The sequence below is a fragment of the Aphis gossypii genome, chromosome 2 (genome assembly GCF_020184175.1).
Source record: "Aphis gossypii isolate Hap1 chromosome 2, ASM2018417v2, whole genome shotgun sequence".
Classification (NCBI taxonomy): domain Eukaryota; kingdom Metazoa; phylum Arthropoda; class Insecta; order Hemiptera; family Aphididae; genus Aphis; species Aphis gossypii.
The window spans coordinates 38979270-38995702 of NC_065531.1; the positions used below are offsets into that span (position 1 = coordinate 38979270).

Genomic DNA, 16433 nt, shown 5'->3' on the forward strand with positions numbered 1-16433 from the left:
ATTATTTTTATAAAAATATATTTTGTAAAATTGGTATATATATATATCATGAAAAAAAAAATACATCATGACTGATCATAAGAAAATAATTCAAAATATAATTACTTTTGTTGAATAAACAATGCATTTTAGTTAGATTCAATCCCTTGTTCAGTTACTTTAAAAGGAACCTTTGTTGAAGCCGTATGTGGGCTGAACATCACTTCTATATATCTAGAAGATTGTGTTTTGGACATCATAAGTCTAGTAGTCACTAAATTCGCCCACGAAAGTCCTAAAGATGGAACTAATTTCTTTCCACCATTATCTGACATTGATGATGTTACCTGTACATAAAAACATGAAGATGAAATTAATGGTATGTTTAATTTGTATTAAATTTTAATCATATTTTTAATACCTGATTAACACATATGATCCACAGTCCATGTTCAACAGATAGCTTATGTAGAAAAAACGCTATATCTCTTAGGTCTCTAGATCTACGAGGTAACTCACTTAACGTATATTCTCCACGGAACACAGCTGTTATACTATCAATAATAATGAGTTTTATAGGTCTATGTAACAATGCTTTGGGGAGCATTTCATGGATACATTTTTTTAAATCTTCCTAAAAATCATAAGAACGGTTGGAAAAAAATATTTTAATTAAAATACAATAACTTACCACAGTTGCTATGTGACTAATTAGAATATTGTCTCCATAATCTATTTGATATAATTCATTCATATCAATTTTATTATCACACTTATACTTAAAACGAATATTAGAAATCATCTGTTGTATTCGACTAGAAGGAAATCGGTCTTCAGTACAAATGTATGCAGCTCCTTAATTTAATTAAAAAGTCAAACATAGAATCTTTTTTAAAATGATTAATTTTTGAACTATTATTACAGACCAGACTTTGCTCCTTTGAGTGGTAATGGTAGTTGAACAGTAAGTGCAATCTGCAAACAAAATTGTGTTTTTCCACAGCCACTTTCACCGGAAATTTCTGTAATACCACATTTGAATAGTCCTCCTCCCAAAAGTTTATCAATCTGTTTACAGCCTGTAGTAAGAACTTGATTAATTGGCTCCTGATGACATCTATTACATTATTAACAAGTTACAAAACTATTTACACACATACAATAAAGCTTTGTTTATAATTCATTTTACTTGACATTTGATGCGCTTATGTTGGCTGCTGCAATAAATACACGGCGAGTGGCTTCAACTGTCAAATCAACTTTTTTTCTAAATTCTGCCTCAGTATATTTTAAAATATTTGTGGATAAAAGAAAACCTCCTAAACAATGCAAAACAAACAGTAATTATTTATAAACAATTATACTCCCATGTATTATTTTTGTAATGTACCCTTGTAATTATAATGTTAATATAATTATGTCAATATATAATGTCAATATTTTTACAATTAATCAATTTAATTATTCATGTATGCGTAACAAATCACATGAAAGTGCTGTTAAAACTATTGTTAAAATACAATATAATATACTATCAGTTTTGATGGACATCTTTTCTTGTTACATTGAACTATTATGTATTTTTATTTATTATTATAGTCAATAAAGAAGGATTTTTTATATAATAGTATTATTCTTATAACATCATGGTTTTGTATAAAATAACAACATTATGTATTTATAGAATTTTTTTTTCTTTAAATGTTATCAATACATAAAAAAAGATTGTATACATTTTATTAGTGGCATTGTATTAAGACAAAAGTAAGATAAAACATTTGATCTCTTGAAATGTTAATATAACAATAACCCATGGTCATTATTAATTTTTAACTCTAACATTAAGTAAACCATACTACAAAAATATATGTACCCAGTGACATCACACATATTTTTTTTAGGGCAATTACTCCAAACAATTTTGGGTGGGTGGGTAATTTTGTTAGATCGTAACAATATTTTTGTATTTATCTATCAATATAATGGATTATTTTTAATATTTAATATATAGGTATATCAACAAGTTGTTTTATGGGTGGGTAACTTCAATGTTTCTCCCTATGATGAAAATATTTGTGATGTCACTGTATGTACCTATTATAAAATACATTTTGACACCTTAATATTTATGGATGCTTTTTTGTATTATTAAGTTATTTGCTAATATTTAGGTATCAAATCTTAATTTTATTACATAAATTTTATAATATATTATACATTTTTATAATATTCTATTAGTCTATTGCCTGTGTTAATAACATAAAATAAATGAAATTTCATTATTTCTGTATTGATAACTTCTATATTCTACTCTACTCAAAATAAGGGTATACCATGGAGTTGTTGGAAATTGGTTAAGTTTGGTTCCCTTAGAGTCAGAGTTTGTACCACCATTTACAATTTGGTAGTACATGGGTCTGGTAAAATATAAAACCTTAAATTATGAACATACTTTTATTCTGAATAAAGCCAAAACAAAAGTCACTAATATAATTATATAATCTAAGATTAGATTACAATGAACTAATTAGGTAGGTACCAACAAAATATTTATTTGAAATAGTCTAGAATTCTAGATTATAATCATGAGTAGTCTTTATGATCTATTGAACATTATAATATTTAATAAAAAACGATATATTATATGAGTAATAGGTACACTATAATTTTAGTATATTTATTATTATCAGTGTAGAAGCTGGTAGGTATATGAATAATTACAAAAACTTCATTACCAGAAGACAGAAAGAAGAATCTGAAATCAGTTAATATTACAAAACTGTATAAACAAATTGCCTGACATCATACACAAACAACAAACAATAAGAATTCTAAACAAAGTAATAAACTATTGGTTTAAAAATATAGAAACACAAATTAAAGAAAGCATTGTATAGATAATCAAATTTGGTACATTTGATATAGCCCTGTAATATTTGAAGGAGTTTATGAGTTATGACAATGATCAATCACCATTTATACCAAAATATCATAATTTTACCTTTGATCAATGCGGCTTGTGTATATGGGTCAAAAATATTCAGATCCAAATCATTATCTACTGACGACGTATTCATCTCACCAGCAGTTGTGGCAGTGTAAATTCACGGATGTCATAATCAACTCGTAAAAAATACTATTGAAACTAATAATTTATCATGGAAGTTCAGTACATGTACTAAGAAGACAAAGATACATAGTTGAAAAAAAAATTTATAATTTACATACGTACTACAATTACTGTACGTTTATATCACATAAAACAGGAGAAATTTGAACTTCAAGGAACTTATTTACAGCTTAACCACAAAATAAATGAAATTTGTTTTATTCGTCTATTTTGTGACTTTAAAAGTATTTTACAACTTTGGTGCTTACTTTTGCTACCAGGAGACCGGCAGCCAAAGGCTACGATCCTCAACAAACTTTTAAAGTCTCAACTCAACAAAAACAAACCCACAGCCATTGATAAAGGACGCACGTCGCACGTGTAATGTGCACAGATAAAGTGATAACTGATAAGGCGACGGATAATGATTAATAACGAAGTTTGTGACACGATCTAAGAATTTCTGTGGCCTCAATTGGCTCAATTAAGAATTTCCTAACCCATGTTAATGAATAATAGGATATGATTTTATTTTATAAGAGACCCCCATTTAATTTTATTGTTCTATATTATAATAAACAATGGACGATACTGGACACTATCAAGACCGTACTTATTCGGAATATTATTTTATTTACTTTTTGATTTGAGGGTGAAATAATTTATAAGTATTTTTAAAATAATTGATTTTAAATATGTATATCATATCATCAGTCATAATCCAAGAAAATGTTGGGACAATTGAACCCTTACCCCTCCACTATTTCTTTAGTCGTGACGAGTATACAGATTTATTTTTATCTCAAATCGTCTCGCAACTACTACAATAATATAACCGAGATGAATATTTTGATACTGATCATTGGCCGACATTAACTTGTTTATAACACGGACTAAGATATCTCAGTCCGTGGTTAATAAAAACCTTACTACCTGATCCAGATTCCAGTTCTTATAGGGATATAAGTACTTGCTGTATTTTATTATGCATATTATTTTTACCCAGTATAAAAGAGTTACCTAGAATCTGGCAAATGATGATGCATAGTGTTAAAAAAAAATCTGAATGTGATTTAAAATTATACTGTTACCTATTAATGAATTAATGAAAAAACACAAATATCCACAATATCCAATCATTTGGCACTTTTAATGATAGTAATAAAGAAACTGGTAACTCAAAATATGACATTACATGAAAGCTTTTTGAAAATTGAAATAAAAGAAAAAATTCAAGTTATTTCTGGATTAAAAAGGAGGGATGGGAAACACAATTATATTATGTTTGCAATAAAAATAAAGGTCAAGAAATTCTACGACAAATTAATGCAATACTATTAGGCAAAATCGTACAGCTTGAATGCTTGATAATACTTATCAAAACCCAACAATACTTTTAATTACTTAAGCTTACAATTAGTAAGATTAGTTCTAGGTTGACCGCGACAGTCCCGGTCCCGGTTTTAACAGCATGCCCCGGTGTCCCATTTTATAACAACTGAGAGAAAATAATATTTGATATTATACATTGTTTAATAATAAAACACATTTGTACATTATTGTATTGTACTTGTACATTTTTTTACCATAATTTATTTAAAAAATAAATGTTTTAGCAAATTTTCAAAATGTTGACTGCAAAATACATGACATATTTTGATATTTTTTAGAGCATAAATTATAATAATCTGTGCTTTATTTATAAGTTTATGTCTGAGATAATAATAAAAGATCTGTGAATACGACTATTTAACAATTACCATGATCCAGGATAAAATGAAAATTTGTATTATTTATAGCCTTTAAGAACAACATAAATTGCTCTGAATATCAAAATTCTCATTAGGTATTTATTAACCTATTTAATCTATAAAAGACGATAAAAAAAGTAACTGAATTATTTAATTTAAATTTTAATGTACCTAATTTATATTATATTGTTGATGCCACATAATGAAATATAACAATAATATGCATAACTCAGCTTAGGGGTGATACGAAATATCAACGAGAAAAGGAAAAAAAATTAAAAAATAAATACATTTTTGCGAAAAAAAATCATATTATTACATTCATATTTATTATCAACGTTAGACGTTTAGAACGTCTTTTTCTATGTACTGTATTTTTTTTTTAATAATAGAATAATTTTTAAATATACAGCTAAGATTATTTATTATTTTTATGTTAGAGTGACGCAGTGTTTGATTCTAGTCGTTAAAGGTGACACGAATCAAAAAATGTTTAGAACTATTGATGATTGATCTATGGGTTAAACATCCTAGATTAGGATTTATGGCCCAATATTGGATTGTCTAGTCCTAAATCCTAATCCCTATAACTGGAATTGGGAAAGTGGCAAAACGAATGTAATCTTTAAGGAATGGTTACTTCTCGATTTTAATGTAAGATTTGTGGGTGAGTGGGTGGATGCTCAATGTAATACTGAAAACAATAACTAAATATTGTAGTAAATATTAAGTACTTGAAAATTCTAATACCTATTAAAACTGTTTAGCAAAAAAAATAAAATTATTATGGATAAATTAGGTTCAATTCACCAATTATACAAGTTATAACTAATATAGGTAATACTTTTTGCGTAATACGATGAATTAAATTTAAATTTATTTACGACGAATTTTAGACCCTCGAACGAGAAATAAAAATACATCCGAAAACTGAAAAAGCATAAATCGAATAGCAATTCGTATATTTTGACTCCGTGTCAATAAATTATGATTTATGAGTTAAGTACCTAGGTAGGTACGCTTGAACCTAACCACAGGCCCCAAGACACGGCTTATAATGATCATAAATATTAAAATTTAAGCTCGAGACTATATAAATTATGCATATTTTGTGTCCACATTCTTAGGTGACTGGCCGCGTTACAGAATATAGACGATTACAACAGAATAAATGATATTCCTATTCCACGGTAACATTCTATTTTCTGTGGACCTGTGGTTGACGACCGAGTACAACACGAGATTTAACTGATTAAATATTGTTGTGCACAAATAAATAATAAGTAGTCTGTAGTCGTACCGGGCTACGGTGAATCGCGGACGTCTGCTAAGCAATTGTTATTTTGTTTTGTTAACAGTTATCATTCCGTTGGAGTTAAGTACAAATAATAAAAAACGAATTATATATGCGCAAGACGTAAAACCTCGTACAAGATACATCGTTTTAATTTTTAACAGCCGCAGCTGACGATGTTGCGTGAAAAATACTATATCAATAAATCATTAAACATGAGCATTGAACAACTAATAATATATTGTAATAATCTACGACGTTATTCGATATATTATTCAGTATATTGAACGTTCGGTAGTTAGCTTCGTCTACTGACCGAGTTCCAAGGTCTATGTTGTGTCGGCGTGTAGTTCTCCCGTCAACCGTCGTATTATAAAAACTCAATAAGTCATAATTCGAATAATTCGACTGGACGGTGGTCAGTGGACACCACCACGCGCGACGCGCCACCGCAGTGCCACACACGGACGGGGCACACTGACACCGGTGTGGTGTATGTAGATTATAGTGTTTTCTGGTAACAGTGTTTAACACATTCCTTAAGTTCTCTGTGCGTGTGCATGCGCTATTGCATTGCGCCCCAACGGCCCCCACCTGACCGTGATTATCATTATCGGTTTTTTTTTTTTTTTCATAATAATATTATAATATTATTTTCTCGTAGCTACTGACGTGCGCACACGGTGACGACGATAGGTTCTCAAAATCTCGCTCATTGATCATTCACCCGTCGGCACTTGGCGGCGGCGGCGACGAAATATCTTTGCATATACCCGACCTGTATTATAATTATTGCTTGTGCCTCTCACGTCATTGATCTATATAGGCATACATTCGTATAGTAGTTATGCCAGAGTGAACGGCGATACGTAATAATATACAGATCGAAACGATATCGCTGTGGGTAGTAATAGTACTTTCCCTCGGCCGCTGAACGTTTTTTACATCGCAGCCACAACAGTCGACATCGAGCTGTCAAATGGGCTCGATAGCGTCCAAGAGCACTGAAGGTGAGTTTTCGTTTTTAATTTTTTTTTTTTTTTTGACCGATAATTATGAATTACGTATTTGTGGTCGCCGTTTTTCTATTCGATTTGTTATTTGTCATCTCTCCAGTTGTTCTTGAGCTTTACTAGGCTTTCTAAAGCTTTCCAATAGGGTTATATTTTGAGTAACTACTATAGTATTGTACAAAATTGACTGAGATTTTATCTCTTTGTACACACTATTCGTATTGTGCAGACCAATACGACTAATGAATAATGATGTCTTAAATTATTTTTCAAAAATATTAATATTGGTGCTACATTGCTACCTAAACCGTTGCCTACAATTTATATCTGCATACAAAACATTTAAAAAAAAGTTATTATTTAAATTTCCAAAAAAGTTTAAATAGGTATTAAAATGCTGTTTGTATTGAAAAAAAGTGGTGTAAAATGGAAACAAAATTATAGTCTTACTTATTAATAATAAAATATAAAAATACCATTAATGAATTTAGTTCAGAAATAGTAATAGGTACCTACGCATTAAATAATTAACTTTTTGGATATACCTACCTAACCTCAGATATCATTTTAAAAAGTTGAGATAACAAATTAGTTTAAAAAATAAAAATATTTTTTTATGAAATCTATAGAATACCTATGCATTAGATATATTTTATATAATGATACATGTTTAATAAATATAATTAAACCTTGGAATTGTAACTTGTGAGTATGTTAGCTTAAAACATTTAGAATAAATTAATGATACCTTTCTTTTGTTGTAAAACATAGGTCAAACTACAATTGTCTATTAATGTAATTAATAATTATATTTCCCTAATATATTCAATATGCTTTTGTGTTATATGAGTATTACATTTTTTTTTACAAATTTATGTAATGATTTATCGTAAAATTTTTCAAATATTATCAATTACCTACTTAATTATATAATAAACATAGTAAAAAAATATTGGTGAACTTTAACATTCTTTTTTTCTTATTATCTGCATGTAATAGTTCACTACAATAATTTAATGATATACTTACCTAATTGTTTTAGTTTCATTAAAAAATCATAACTACTAATAATTTAATATAATTATTAGGTACCCAGAGTAATTATTGATTATTGTTTGTTATTTTTTTTTTAATTTGAAATATTCCTATATAAGTATGAATTGATTTTATCTTAATATTTCCTGTGATTGAATTCATACCTATATAAGCATGCCTCTTTTGATTTATATTTAAAGATGTGAAATAGGTATTGTACAAAATAAAAATTATTAGAATATAATAGATATTTAATTATTTTTCAAACATTTGAAAGGCTCAATATTTTTATTTTTTCTAATCTACTTACATTAATATAATAATACTAAATTCATTAAACACATAAATGTACTTACCTGTAATGACATTAAATAGCAATAAACATGGAATTTTCAAATAGGTAGCAAAATAAATGTCAAAATAGTTGTATTTTTATATTTCTTTAACTAATTAGATATTTAGATGATTTTAATGATGGTTAAATGAACACAATTATCAATAAGTTTATTTATACTTAAAATTTATCCTTTTTTTTTAGTTAAAACTACAAATAATACAATTAACTACAAAACCTACTTAGTATATTAAATTATAGTAAAAACCCATGTTGATCTAAACTATAGTTTTAAATAGTTAACCTAATTATTAACTGTTATTATTTTTTTCAAACATAGTATTTTAAATTGTTGTCTATAACAAAATCAATTAGCATGTATCTAACATTCTTTATTTTATAACATAATTAAGGTATGCATGTAAATTTTAACTAAGCACATATTTTTAAACTATAAAATCAATTAAACAGACTAATAGAATTAATTTCAAAAATGTTAATATTGTAGTGCAGTGGTCTCAAACTCAAATTACCAACAGTCCATACTTATTATTTACGTCAACGGTTAGCTAGCAGAACATATTTTTTTTCTCATTTTAATACTATATCTATAATAATCAAAATCAAAATTAAAATTTTTGAAAAAATAAACATTTATTGCGGGCCACATCAAAAAAGCTTGCATGAGGACGCTTGTTTGAAACCACTGTTATAGTGTATAACTAACTATAGTTTATCTATACAATTACATATATATTAAGTTATACATAATATATACATAATGATACGTACATATACATTAAGTATTATTTTTAAGTTTTAATATAATATAGTCAAATCAGTACCATTAAAGTCATTAGTTATCATGTAATTGTTGTTCATTTACTATTTTTGAATTAGTTTCTAAATTAAAAACAAAATAAGATGGTTTAGTTATTGTTTTATAACAATTACAAAATTTCCAAAAATTAAAACACTTATGCATTTTGCAAATGTATTATATTTATTAAGGCATGTTATATTTTTTTAAGACTATTAATAAGTTTATAACTGATATTTAATTTATAATTAATATAATACTATAATGTGTTAAATAAATGAATAGATAGTTTCTAGAGACTACTCCAGATAGTATCTATGCTTTATAAGTTTCAATAATATATAGGTATTTATGTTAGCAATTGTATAAGTTCTATGGTAAGCAAAAATGTATTTTTAATATTTCTTTTAAGGTAATCTTATGTACGCATACAAGGTTTTATACATTTTTATAATTTTTAATTTATACATTACTCATTGAACTATACATTTTGATAGTAAGGTACTAGCCACTAGGTATACAGTTTGTAATCTACTAATTTAATTTTAAAGTTATAAAGATTCCTTAAACATTTTAGTATTAGGATTTTTTTTTTACATTTATTACCTATTTAATTTACCGAAAAATCTGAATAAAATTGATTTTTTTTTCTTTATCTTGACAACATTGAGGTATGTTTATGTAGTAAAAATGCTAAGTAAAATTTAATTTATTTGTCTAATGGGGAAATGGTATGTATTTCACACTTATTATTTGTTGAGATTGCCTACAAATCAGTTAGGTAAGCCCGTTTAGATATCTTTTCCTTCTGTCTAGATTCTAGACTGTGGTGTCTAGTGTTAAAACTGGTTTGGGACATTGTCAGCATCTATGCACTGTATTGTTCCACCATACGATGTTGAAAACATACCTTAACATGGAATCTAAAATATAATTTTATCTTAAATTATAATTTAAAAAAATTTGTTTGTCTTTTAATTATTAATAATTTTTTCATTTTATAATGTTTATTTTTCAATTAGGCGCTTTAATGATTTAAACGTTTGATTAAAATATATTTTATTACAAAATAATATACCTAATAAAACTATTTGCATGATAAAATAACTAATTCATGTGCCTCATACTATGAATGTCATCAAAATTTGTGTTTACTTATTCATATGTTTGTTACCATTTTTGCAATTCATTGAAATTATAAAAAAAATTATAAGTTATCATAAAAATCATTTCACCATGGTTAATCATACTCACATAAATAACATTCAATATAATTAACTACCTGATATATTGGTGTATACTACATACATATTTCAAATACATATATATTAATAATATTAACATTAACCATTTGATTAGCTTAATGCTATCAAATTATCAGTAATTTAAATTACCTATCATTTAACCATCTAAAGTGAATTCCTATCTAACTCAATTCATTCACATTTATAAACAAAAATAAGTTTATTCATTTTTTTATGTGCATGCTTTCAGGCTATTAATCCGGTATATCATACAGGGATTGAATGTTATTTATTCGAAGACTAGTATTTAGAAGTAGTATACGTTCCCAATTGCGTGTGTTTTGCAGAACAATGTCGGGTGTGTGTTTGTTTACATTTATTGTATTTTTATCATTTGCTTATTGGAATTTTTTTATTTTTATTTATTTTTATTATTATTATTTCATTAAAATGCACTTATTTTTTTCTAATGCTTTAAAAATATATTTATTTATGTATTATAATCTTACTCGTTATTCTTTTTATTTGTTGATAATTATTTAATGTATTTACACAGGTCCTAATGATGATGTCATCGAACAAATTGTGTGTAAAGAAGATGACATTCCTAATAATGGGTAAATTTACATAAAATTTAAAATTATTTATAATCTACTAATAATCATTACATTTAATTTTAATAATAGAATGCAAGAATTTGAGATTGGAAACAATGGCAATAAAATTTTAGTTGTAAAACAAAACAATGAGTTTTTTGCTGTTGGATCAAAGTGTTCCCATTTTGGTGCACCTTTAGTCAAAGGGGCTCTAGGAGATGGTATTGTAAGATGCCCTTGGCATGGGGCTTGTTTCAACTTGAAAACTGGTAAAATGAATACTTATTAAACGTGAAGTTAATTTAAATATTTTTTACAACCTTTATTTTTTTTACAAATAGGTGATATTGAGGATTTCCCTGGCTTAGATAGTATTCCAAGTTTTAAGGTTTCTGTAGCCAATGGCAATGTGAAAGTATCCGCCAAAAAGTATGCAATTGAACATCCAAAAGTTGTTAAACCATTAACTAAACGAAATCCAGAAAATAAACATACATTTATTGTTATTGGAAGTGGTAATTAAATACTAAATTTAGTTATTTTATTATAAATTAATTATTGAAATATTGTTCTAGGACCCGCTGGTACAGAATGTGTTGAGAAATTAAGACAAGAAGGATATGATGGTCGATTAGTATGGGTTACAAAAGATAGTTATTTACCATATGATCGAACAAAACTAAGCAAATCTTTAAGTTCTGAAGCTACTAGCATATTATTACGTTCGCATCAGTTTTATGAAGTAAGATAATTTTATTAAATGTGGTTTGTATTAAATTATGTTTAAAACTAAATGCAATGGTAAAATAATATTTTTTTAGTTTAAAACTATATTTTTATCTTTTAAAGAAAAAACACTGAATTATCTATATATATATTTTGAATTTACTTCAGTGAGAAAAACTTAATATTTTACATAAATTAATTTTAAAAATAGTATTTACTTCAATACTTTTTTTTAACACAGTTTAATTTATTTGGTATATTAGTTCTCTATGTGTTATATTTATCAACATTTATAGATTTATAATAAGTATTAAAACATCTAAAATTTTCATTCACCGACTAAGTTTTTAAAAATATAATATGATTTTATTTTTGTGTTTTTAATTACTTTAAATTTTTTTAACAAATCTATAATTTTTCTATTTTTTAGTCTGGAGATATTGAACTTCTAAATAGAGTTGGCGTAGAATCAATTGACACATGTGCAAAAATTGCATATTTATCAAACAATGAACAAATAAAATTTGATTCTATGTTTATTGCTAGTGGAATGACGTAAATATCCATTTCATTTAAATAATTAGTGTTTATTTTTCTTATGATAACTTATTTTTAGGCCTCGTTCTACCCCAGAAGTATCCAAGTATGACAATGTATTTACATTGCGCACAATAGAAGATGCTCATAAAATCTTTCAAAGTTTGTCTTCTGATTGTCATTTTGTTGTTATTGGAACATCATTTATTGGTAAGGTTAAAATTTTAAAATTTCAACTAAAATTATTAAAATGAAGTGAATAATGAACACTAAAAACATTTTTAGGAATGGAAGTAGCTGCATCAAATTTTTCTAAAGTAAAATCAGTGCATGTGATTGGCCGTAGTGATGTACCTTTCAAAGAAAGTTTAGGAAGAGAAATAGGTGAACGAGTACGAGAATTATTTGAATCCAAAGGCGTAATATTTCACATGAATACAAGTGTAATAAATTACATTGGTTATAATAATCGACTCTCTGAAATAGAGTTGTCTGGTGGACTAAAGTTAAAAGCAGATGTTTGCATCATAGCTACTGGATCAAAGACTAATGTTGAATTTTTGGCTGGTTCTAATATTGAAATTAACTCTTCTAATGGTGCAATTGAAGTTGATGAGGTATGTTTTTCTTTACCAAACTTAATGAATTAGTGATAACATTACAAAAAAAAAATATATTTTTCAATTTATAGTATTTGGAAACTAATGTGAAAGGAATATTTGCTGGTGGAGATGTTGCTAATGCTCCTATCTATCCAACAGACGCTAAGTCATCTTTAGGTCATTGGCAGCTAGCAACATATCACGGAAAACTTGCTGCCTTACAAATGATTGGCAAAAAAACTCCTATTAAATCTGTACCCTTTTTCTGGACAGCATTATTTGGCACTAGCATAAGATTTTCTGGTAAGTTTTTTTTTATTTTTTTTTTTTTTTAATATGTAAATTGAAATTTTATCTTTTTATAGGATACAACAGAGGTTACACTGATGTTCTAATTAACGGAGATCTTGAAAACTTCAGAGCTGTTATATATTATTGCAAAGGAAATGAAATAGTTGCAGTAGCAACAATTGGAAAGGATCCAATAGCTGCAAAATTTGCTGAATTATTAAGAAGTGGTAGGACATTAAATAAAGAACAAGCAATTGACGATAAATGGTTGACCGAGGAAGAAGATACAGTTGTGTGTACCAGATTATGATAAGCCGTGTTTTGAATCAAAATTATAACCTTAAATTTGTTTCAATATTTTGTTAACTAGTAATTTAAATATGTTAAATATGTATTTAAATGTTTAAAATCACATTAATTTATTTTACGTTTTATTTTATTTCATACATTCACAGACGTAAAGTAAACATACAAACTATATTATAAACAATCTAATAATTAAAAGTTTGGTTTTTAAGCTCTTAATAACTTTCCCAACCATCTGTTGACCTAAGATGACTTAAGTGATTTTCCATTGGCTTGTGTTTTGCAAATTTCTCTGCTTGTAACACTTTCCATTTCCTCATCCATTTTTCAAAGCGACCCTGTTCTTTTGAATGACCATATGACTCTTCCTATAATTACAAACAAATTTAAATTCTTAACTATATTGTTATGTTAAAAATAAATAGTTGACTCAAACAATGTTAACACTAATATAATATAATACTCTAAAGTAATGTATATCATAGTAATTAAGTAATATAACATACATTGATAAAAAAAAAAAAAAAAATAGAAATCTGATCTTTGAAAAGAAAATTTATAAAATGTCTATTTTATGCATATTTACCGTAGTTAAATATGAGTGCCTTAGGTAAAACATATTTTGCTCTTCTCTTTGAAGATCTCTTAGTTTTTTATGTACATCTAATCCGGTTACAGGTTTGACTAGACGATGTTTCCTATAATAAATTAAGTGAATTAAGTAGAACACTTCAACAAAAATAATTGGAAAATATTGATTAATTTTTACATTTATCAGCTTACAACATCATGCATTATGACATTTTTATTTTTATTTATTTATTTTTTTAATAAAACTTTATAATAATTTTTAAAAATTTTTACCATACAGATAAATCATTTTAGAAATAATTTTTATGTAAGGAAATGCAACTAAAAATATCCCACTAGATACTCTTCAAAGTGCTAATTGCATAAAATACAATTTTAAATTTTAAACTATTAAGTAACTAGTCAATAAGTACAATATAGAAATTTTACTTCAATTATAACAATATTCTACATACATTTTTTTTTATTTAGAATCCTTAATGCATAATACAAATGTAAAGTGTATTTTATTTAAATTTTCTAATTTATAAAAGCTATAAAATCAGAACCTAGTAGTTATTATTAATTTTTATTAAAAGAGGTACTATCATCCACAAACTGCAAATATAAATATAATTTTTAGATATTCATTCTACACCTTTAAAATATTTCATTATACAGTAAACTCACAATATAATGAATAAAACTTTCAATATAAACTATTTTCTCAATCTCATGAAATTTGTATTGTTAAAAAAAAAAATAAGAAAATCGACAAATATGTACAATAACCTTTATGAGCAATGAGCATATACATTAGTAGATACTCAAATATTATAAATGGAGAGTATTTCTCAAAAGCCATCAAGATCTAGAACAGTGGCTCTTAACCTTTTGTAGACCATGGACCCCTAATGAAAATTTTTTAGATACTGCGGACCTCCTTACCAACTTTTTTCAAATACAAATTACGATGTATTAAGACTGCCACAGACCCCGGACATGAGTATCGCAGACCACAGGTTAAGAACCGCTAGTCTAGAGTAATACTGCAGTGATTTTCATCTATTATTCTACAGCATAATAATAATAGTAATTTTTGATAATATTATGCCATGACCGAAATATACAAATTTAAAACTATACTACTATAGGTAGTATGATGCCCTAAGATTTTTTAGCAAAATCTTAAGAACTGTGAATTACATTTTAAATTTTCTTTTAATTTATAGCCACTTATAAAAGTTCCATATTAATATGTATCAATGAGCATATCACTATAACTAATTCAATTTAATGTAAAATAGTTTTTAATCATACTTGAAAAAATATTTATTTTTTTCTGAAATTTAGCTACATATGTAACTATCTTATTTTACAATAGGTTCTTAAAATGTATCGCATGTTAAATTAAATTCTTAATTAATTTTTTTTAGATGAAAAAATAAAATAAAAAATAAGAATTATAAAAGTACCTTACAGTGTTTCTGAGGAATATTTGAGATAACTCAATAAATATGTCTTTAGTCATTCTAATTATATTAATATAAAATATAAATAATTAAATACTACAGTTAACTGAACAGACATAGGCGAAACTAGACAATTTCATTAGGACAGGCCAAGTATGTTTTTAATTATTATTTTAAATTCTTCTATCTTCTTAGTCAGTATGGTAAAATGATATCCAGCCAGTATTAGGTCAGGCCATGGCTTGACCTAAAGTTTCGCCTATGTATACAGATACATTGTTTTTAACTTATAGATTCTAGCTTTCATATTATTATTAAAGTGTAAATAATTAATTTACTTAAATTAAAAGTTATAACAATAATTAATAGTCAAAACCATATAATTATGACTTTTCAAGTATTTTATACAATTTAGTTATACATTATAATACTATATCTTAACATAACATTCATTAATTTAATTTTGAATATATTTATAATAGGTTCAGAAAAATTGTACATACCCTTTGAAAATATGACCCCTTGGTAATTTAGACAAGAGTGCATCCGTTAATCTCATTTTGAACTATTTTATATGAGATAAAATATTTTTAGTCGAAAAGAAAAAGAAGAAATACTATATTGATGAATTGTGAATTTGCAAGTTGCGACTAAATGCATACAATAATTATTCAAGTATTCAACATTTCAACCATAAGACCCGACGGCGTCAATGATAAGCATTTGTACTTATCTTTTTTTTGAATAGACTGCC

The 16433-nt window shown here is 26.4% G+C and overlaps 3 protein-coding genes across 6 annotated transcripts; 1 reads left to right on the top strand and 2 right to left on the bottom strand.

Moving 5' to 3' along the window:
• Position 1: 1 nt before the first annotated feature.
• LOC114131291 (DNA repair protein XRCC3-like) lies at positions 2–3442 on the bottom strand. Of its 3 annotated transcripts, none has more exons than XM_027996469.2 (7): positions 3212–3442; positions 2981–3124; positions 1169–1298; positions 906–1096; positions 671–834; positions 401–613; positions 2–326 (listed from the first exon to the last, which is right to left on the bottom strand). In XM_027996469.2, exons 2-7 carry the CDS (start codon positions 3054–3056, stop codon positions 129–131), a joined length of 972 nt encoding a protein of 323 aa, XP_027852270.2. In that variant the 5' UTR covers positions 3057–3124; positions 3212–3442; the 3' UTR covers positions 2–128. The 3 variants fall into 3 exon arrangements, with proteins under 3 accessions (XP_027852270.2, XP_027852269.2, XP_050058142.1); XM_027996468.2 differs by having other exon boundaries at positions 3208–3442; XM_050202185.1 differs by having other exon boundaries at positions 2981–3442.
• A 3218-nt stretch (positions 3443–6660) lies between these two features.
• On the top strand, positions 6661–13753 carry LOC114131306 (apoptosis-inducing factor 3-like). Of its 2 annotated transcripts, XM_027996491.2 has the most exons (11): positions 6661–7143; positions 10830–10937; positions 11136–11196; positions 11266–11444; positions 11517–11690; positions 11751–11917; positions 12332–12456; positions 12518–12648; positions 12724–13055; positions 13130–13343; positions 13406–13753. In XM_027996491.2, the coding sequence occupies exons 2-11, from the start codon at positions 10862–10864 to the stop codon at positions 13639–13641; spliced, it is 1695 nt and encodes a 564-aa protein (XP_027852292.1). In that variant the 5' UTR covers positions 6661–7143; positions 10830–10861; the 3' UTR covers positions 13642–13753. The 2 variants fall into 2 exon arrangements, with proteins under 2 accessions (XP_027852292.1, XP_027852293.1); XM_027996492.2 differs by lacking the exon at positions 10830–10937 and having other exon boundaries at positions 6664–7143.
• LOC114131307 (ribosomal protein 63, mitochondrial) lies at positions 13746–16424 on the bottom strand. Its single transcript, XM_027996493.2, has 3 exons — positions 16183–16424; positions 14224–14335; positions 13746–14005 (listed from the first exon to the last, which is right to left on the bottom strand). The coding sequence occupies exons 1-3, from the start codon at positions 16236–16238 to the stop codon at positions 13853–13855; spliced, it is 321 nt and encodes a 106-aa protein (XP_027852294.1). The 5' UTR covers positions 16239–16424; the 3' UTR covers positions 13746–13852.
• Positions 16425–16433: the final 9 nt, after the last annotated feature.

Coding starts and splice junctions, on each gene's coding strand:
- LOC114131307 (XM_027996493.2), bottom strand. CDS start 16,238: ATGAGATTAACGGATGCACTCTTGTCTAAATTACCAAGGGGTCATATT. Junction 14,336..16,182: donor AGGGGTCATATTTTCAAAGG/GTATGTACAATT, acceptor AATTTATTATAG/GAAACATCGTCTAGTCAAAC. Junction 14,006..14,223: donor GGCACTCATATTTAACTACG/GTAAATATGCAT, acceptor TTGTAATTATAG/GAAGAGTCATATGGTCATTC.
- LOC114131291 (XM_027996469.2), bottom strand. CDS start 3,056: ATGAATACGTCGTCAGTAGATAATGATTTGGATCTGAATATTTTTGAC. Junction 1,299..2,980: donor ACAAGCCGCATTGATCAAAG/GTAAAATTATGA, acceptor TGCATTGTTTAG/GAGGTTTTCTTTTATCCACA. Junction 614..670: donor TTAGTCACATAGCAACTGTG/GTAAGTTATTGT, acceptor TATGATTTTTAG/GAAGATTTAAAAAAATGTAT.
- LOC114131306 (XM_027996491.2), top strand. CDS start 10,862: ATGTTATTTATTCGAAGACTAGTATTTAGAAGTAGTATACGTTCCCAA. Junction 11,918..12,331: donor GTTCGCATCAGTTTTATGAA/GTAAGATAATTT, acceptor TCTATTTTTTAG/TCTGGAGATATTGAACTTCT. Junction 13,344..13,405: donor CACTAGCATAAGATTTTCTG/GTAAGTTTTTTT, acceptor ATCTTTTTATAG/GATACAACAGAGGTTACACT.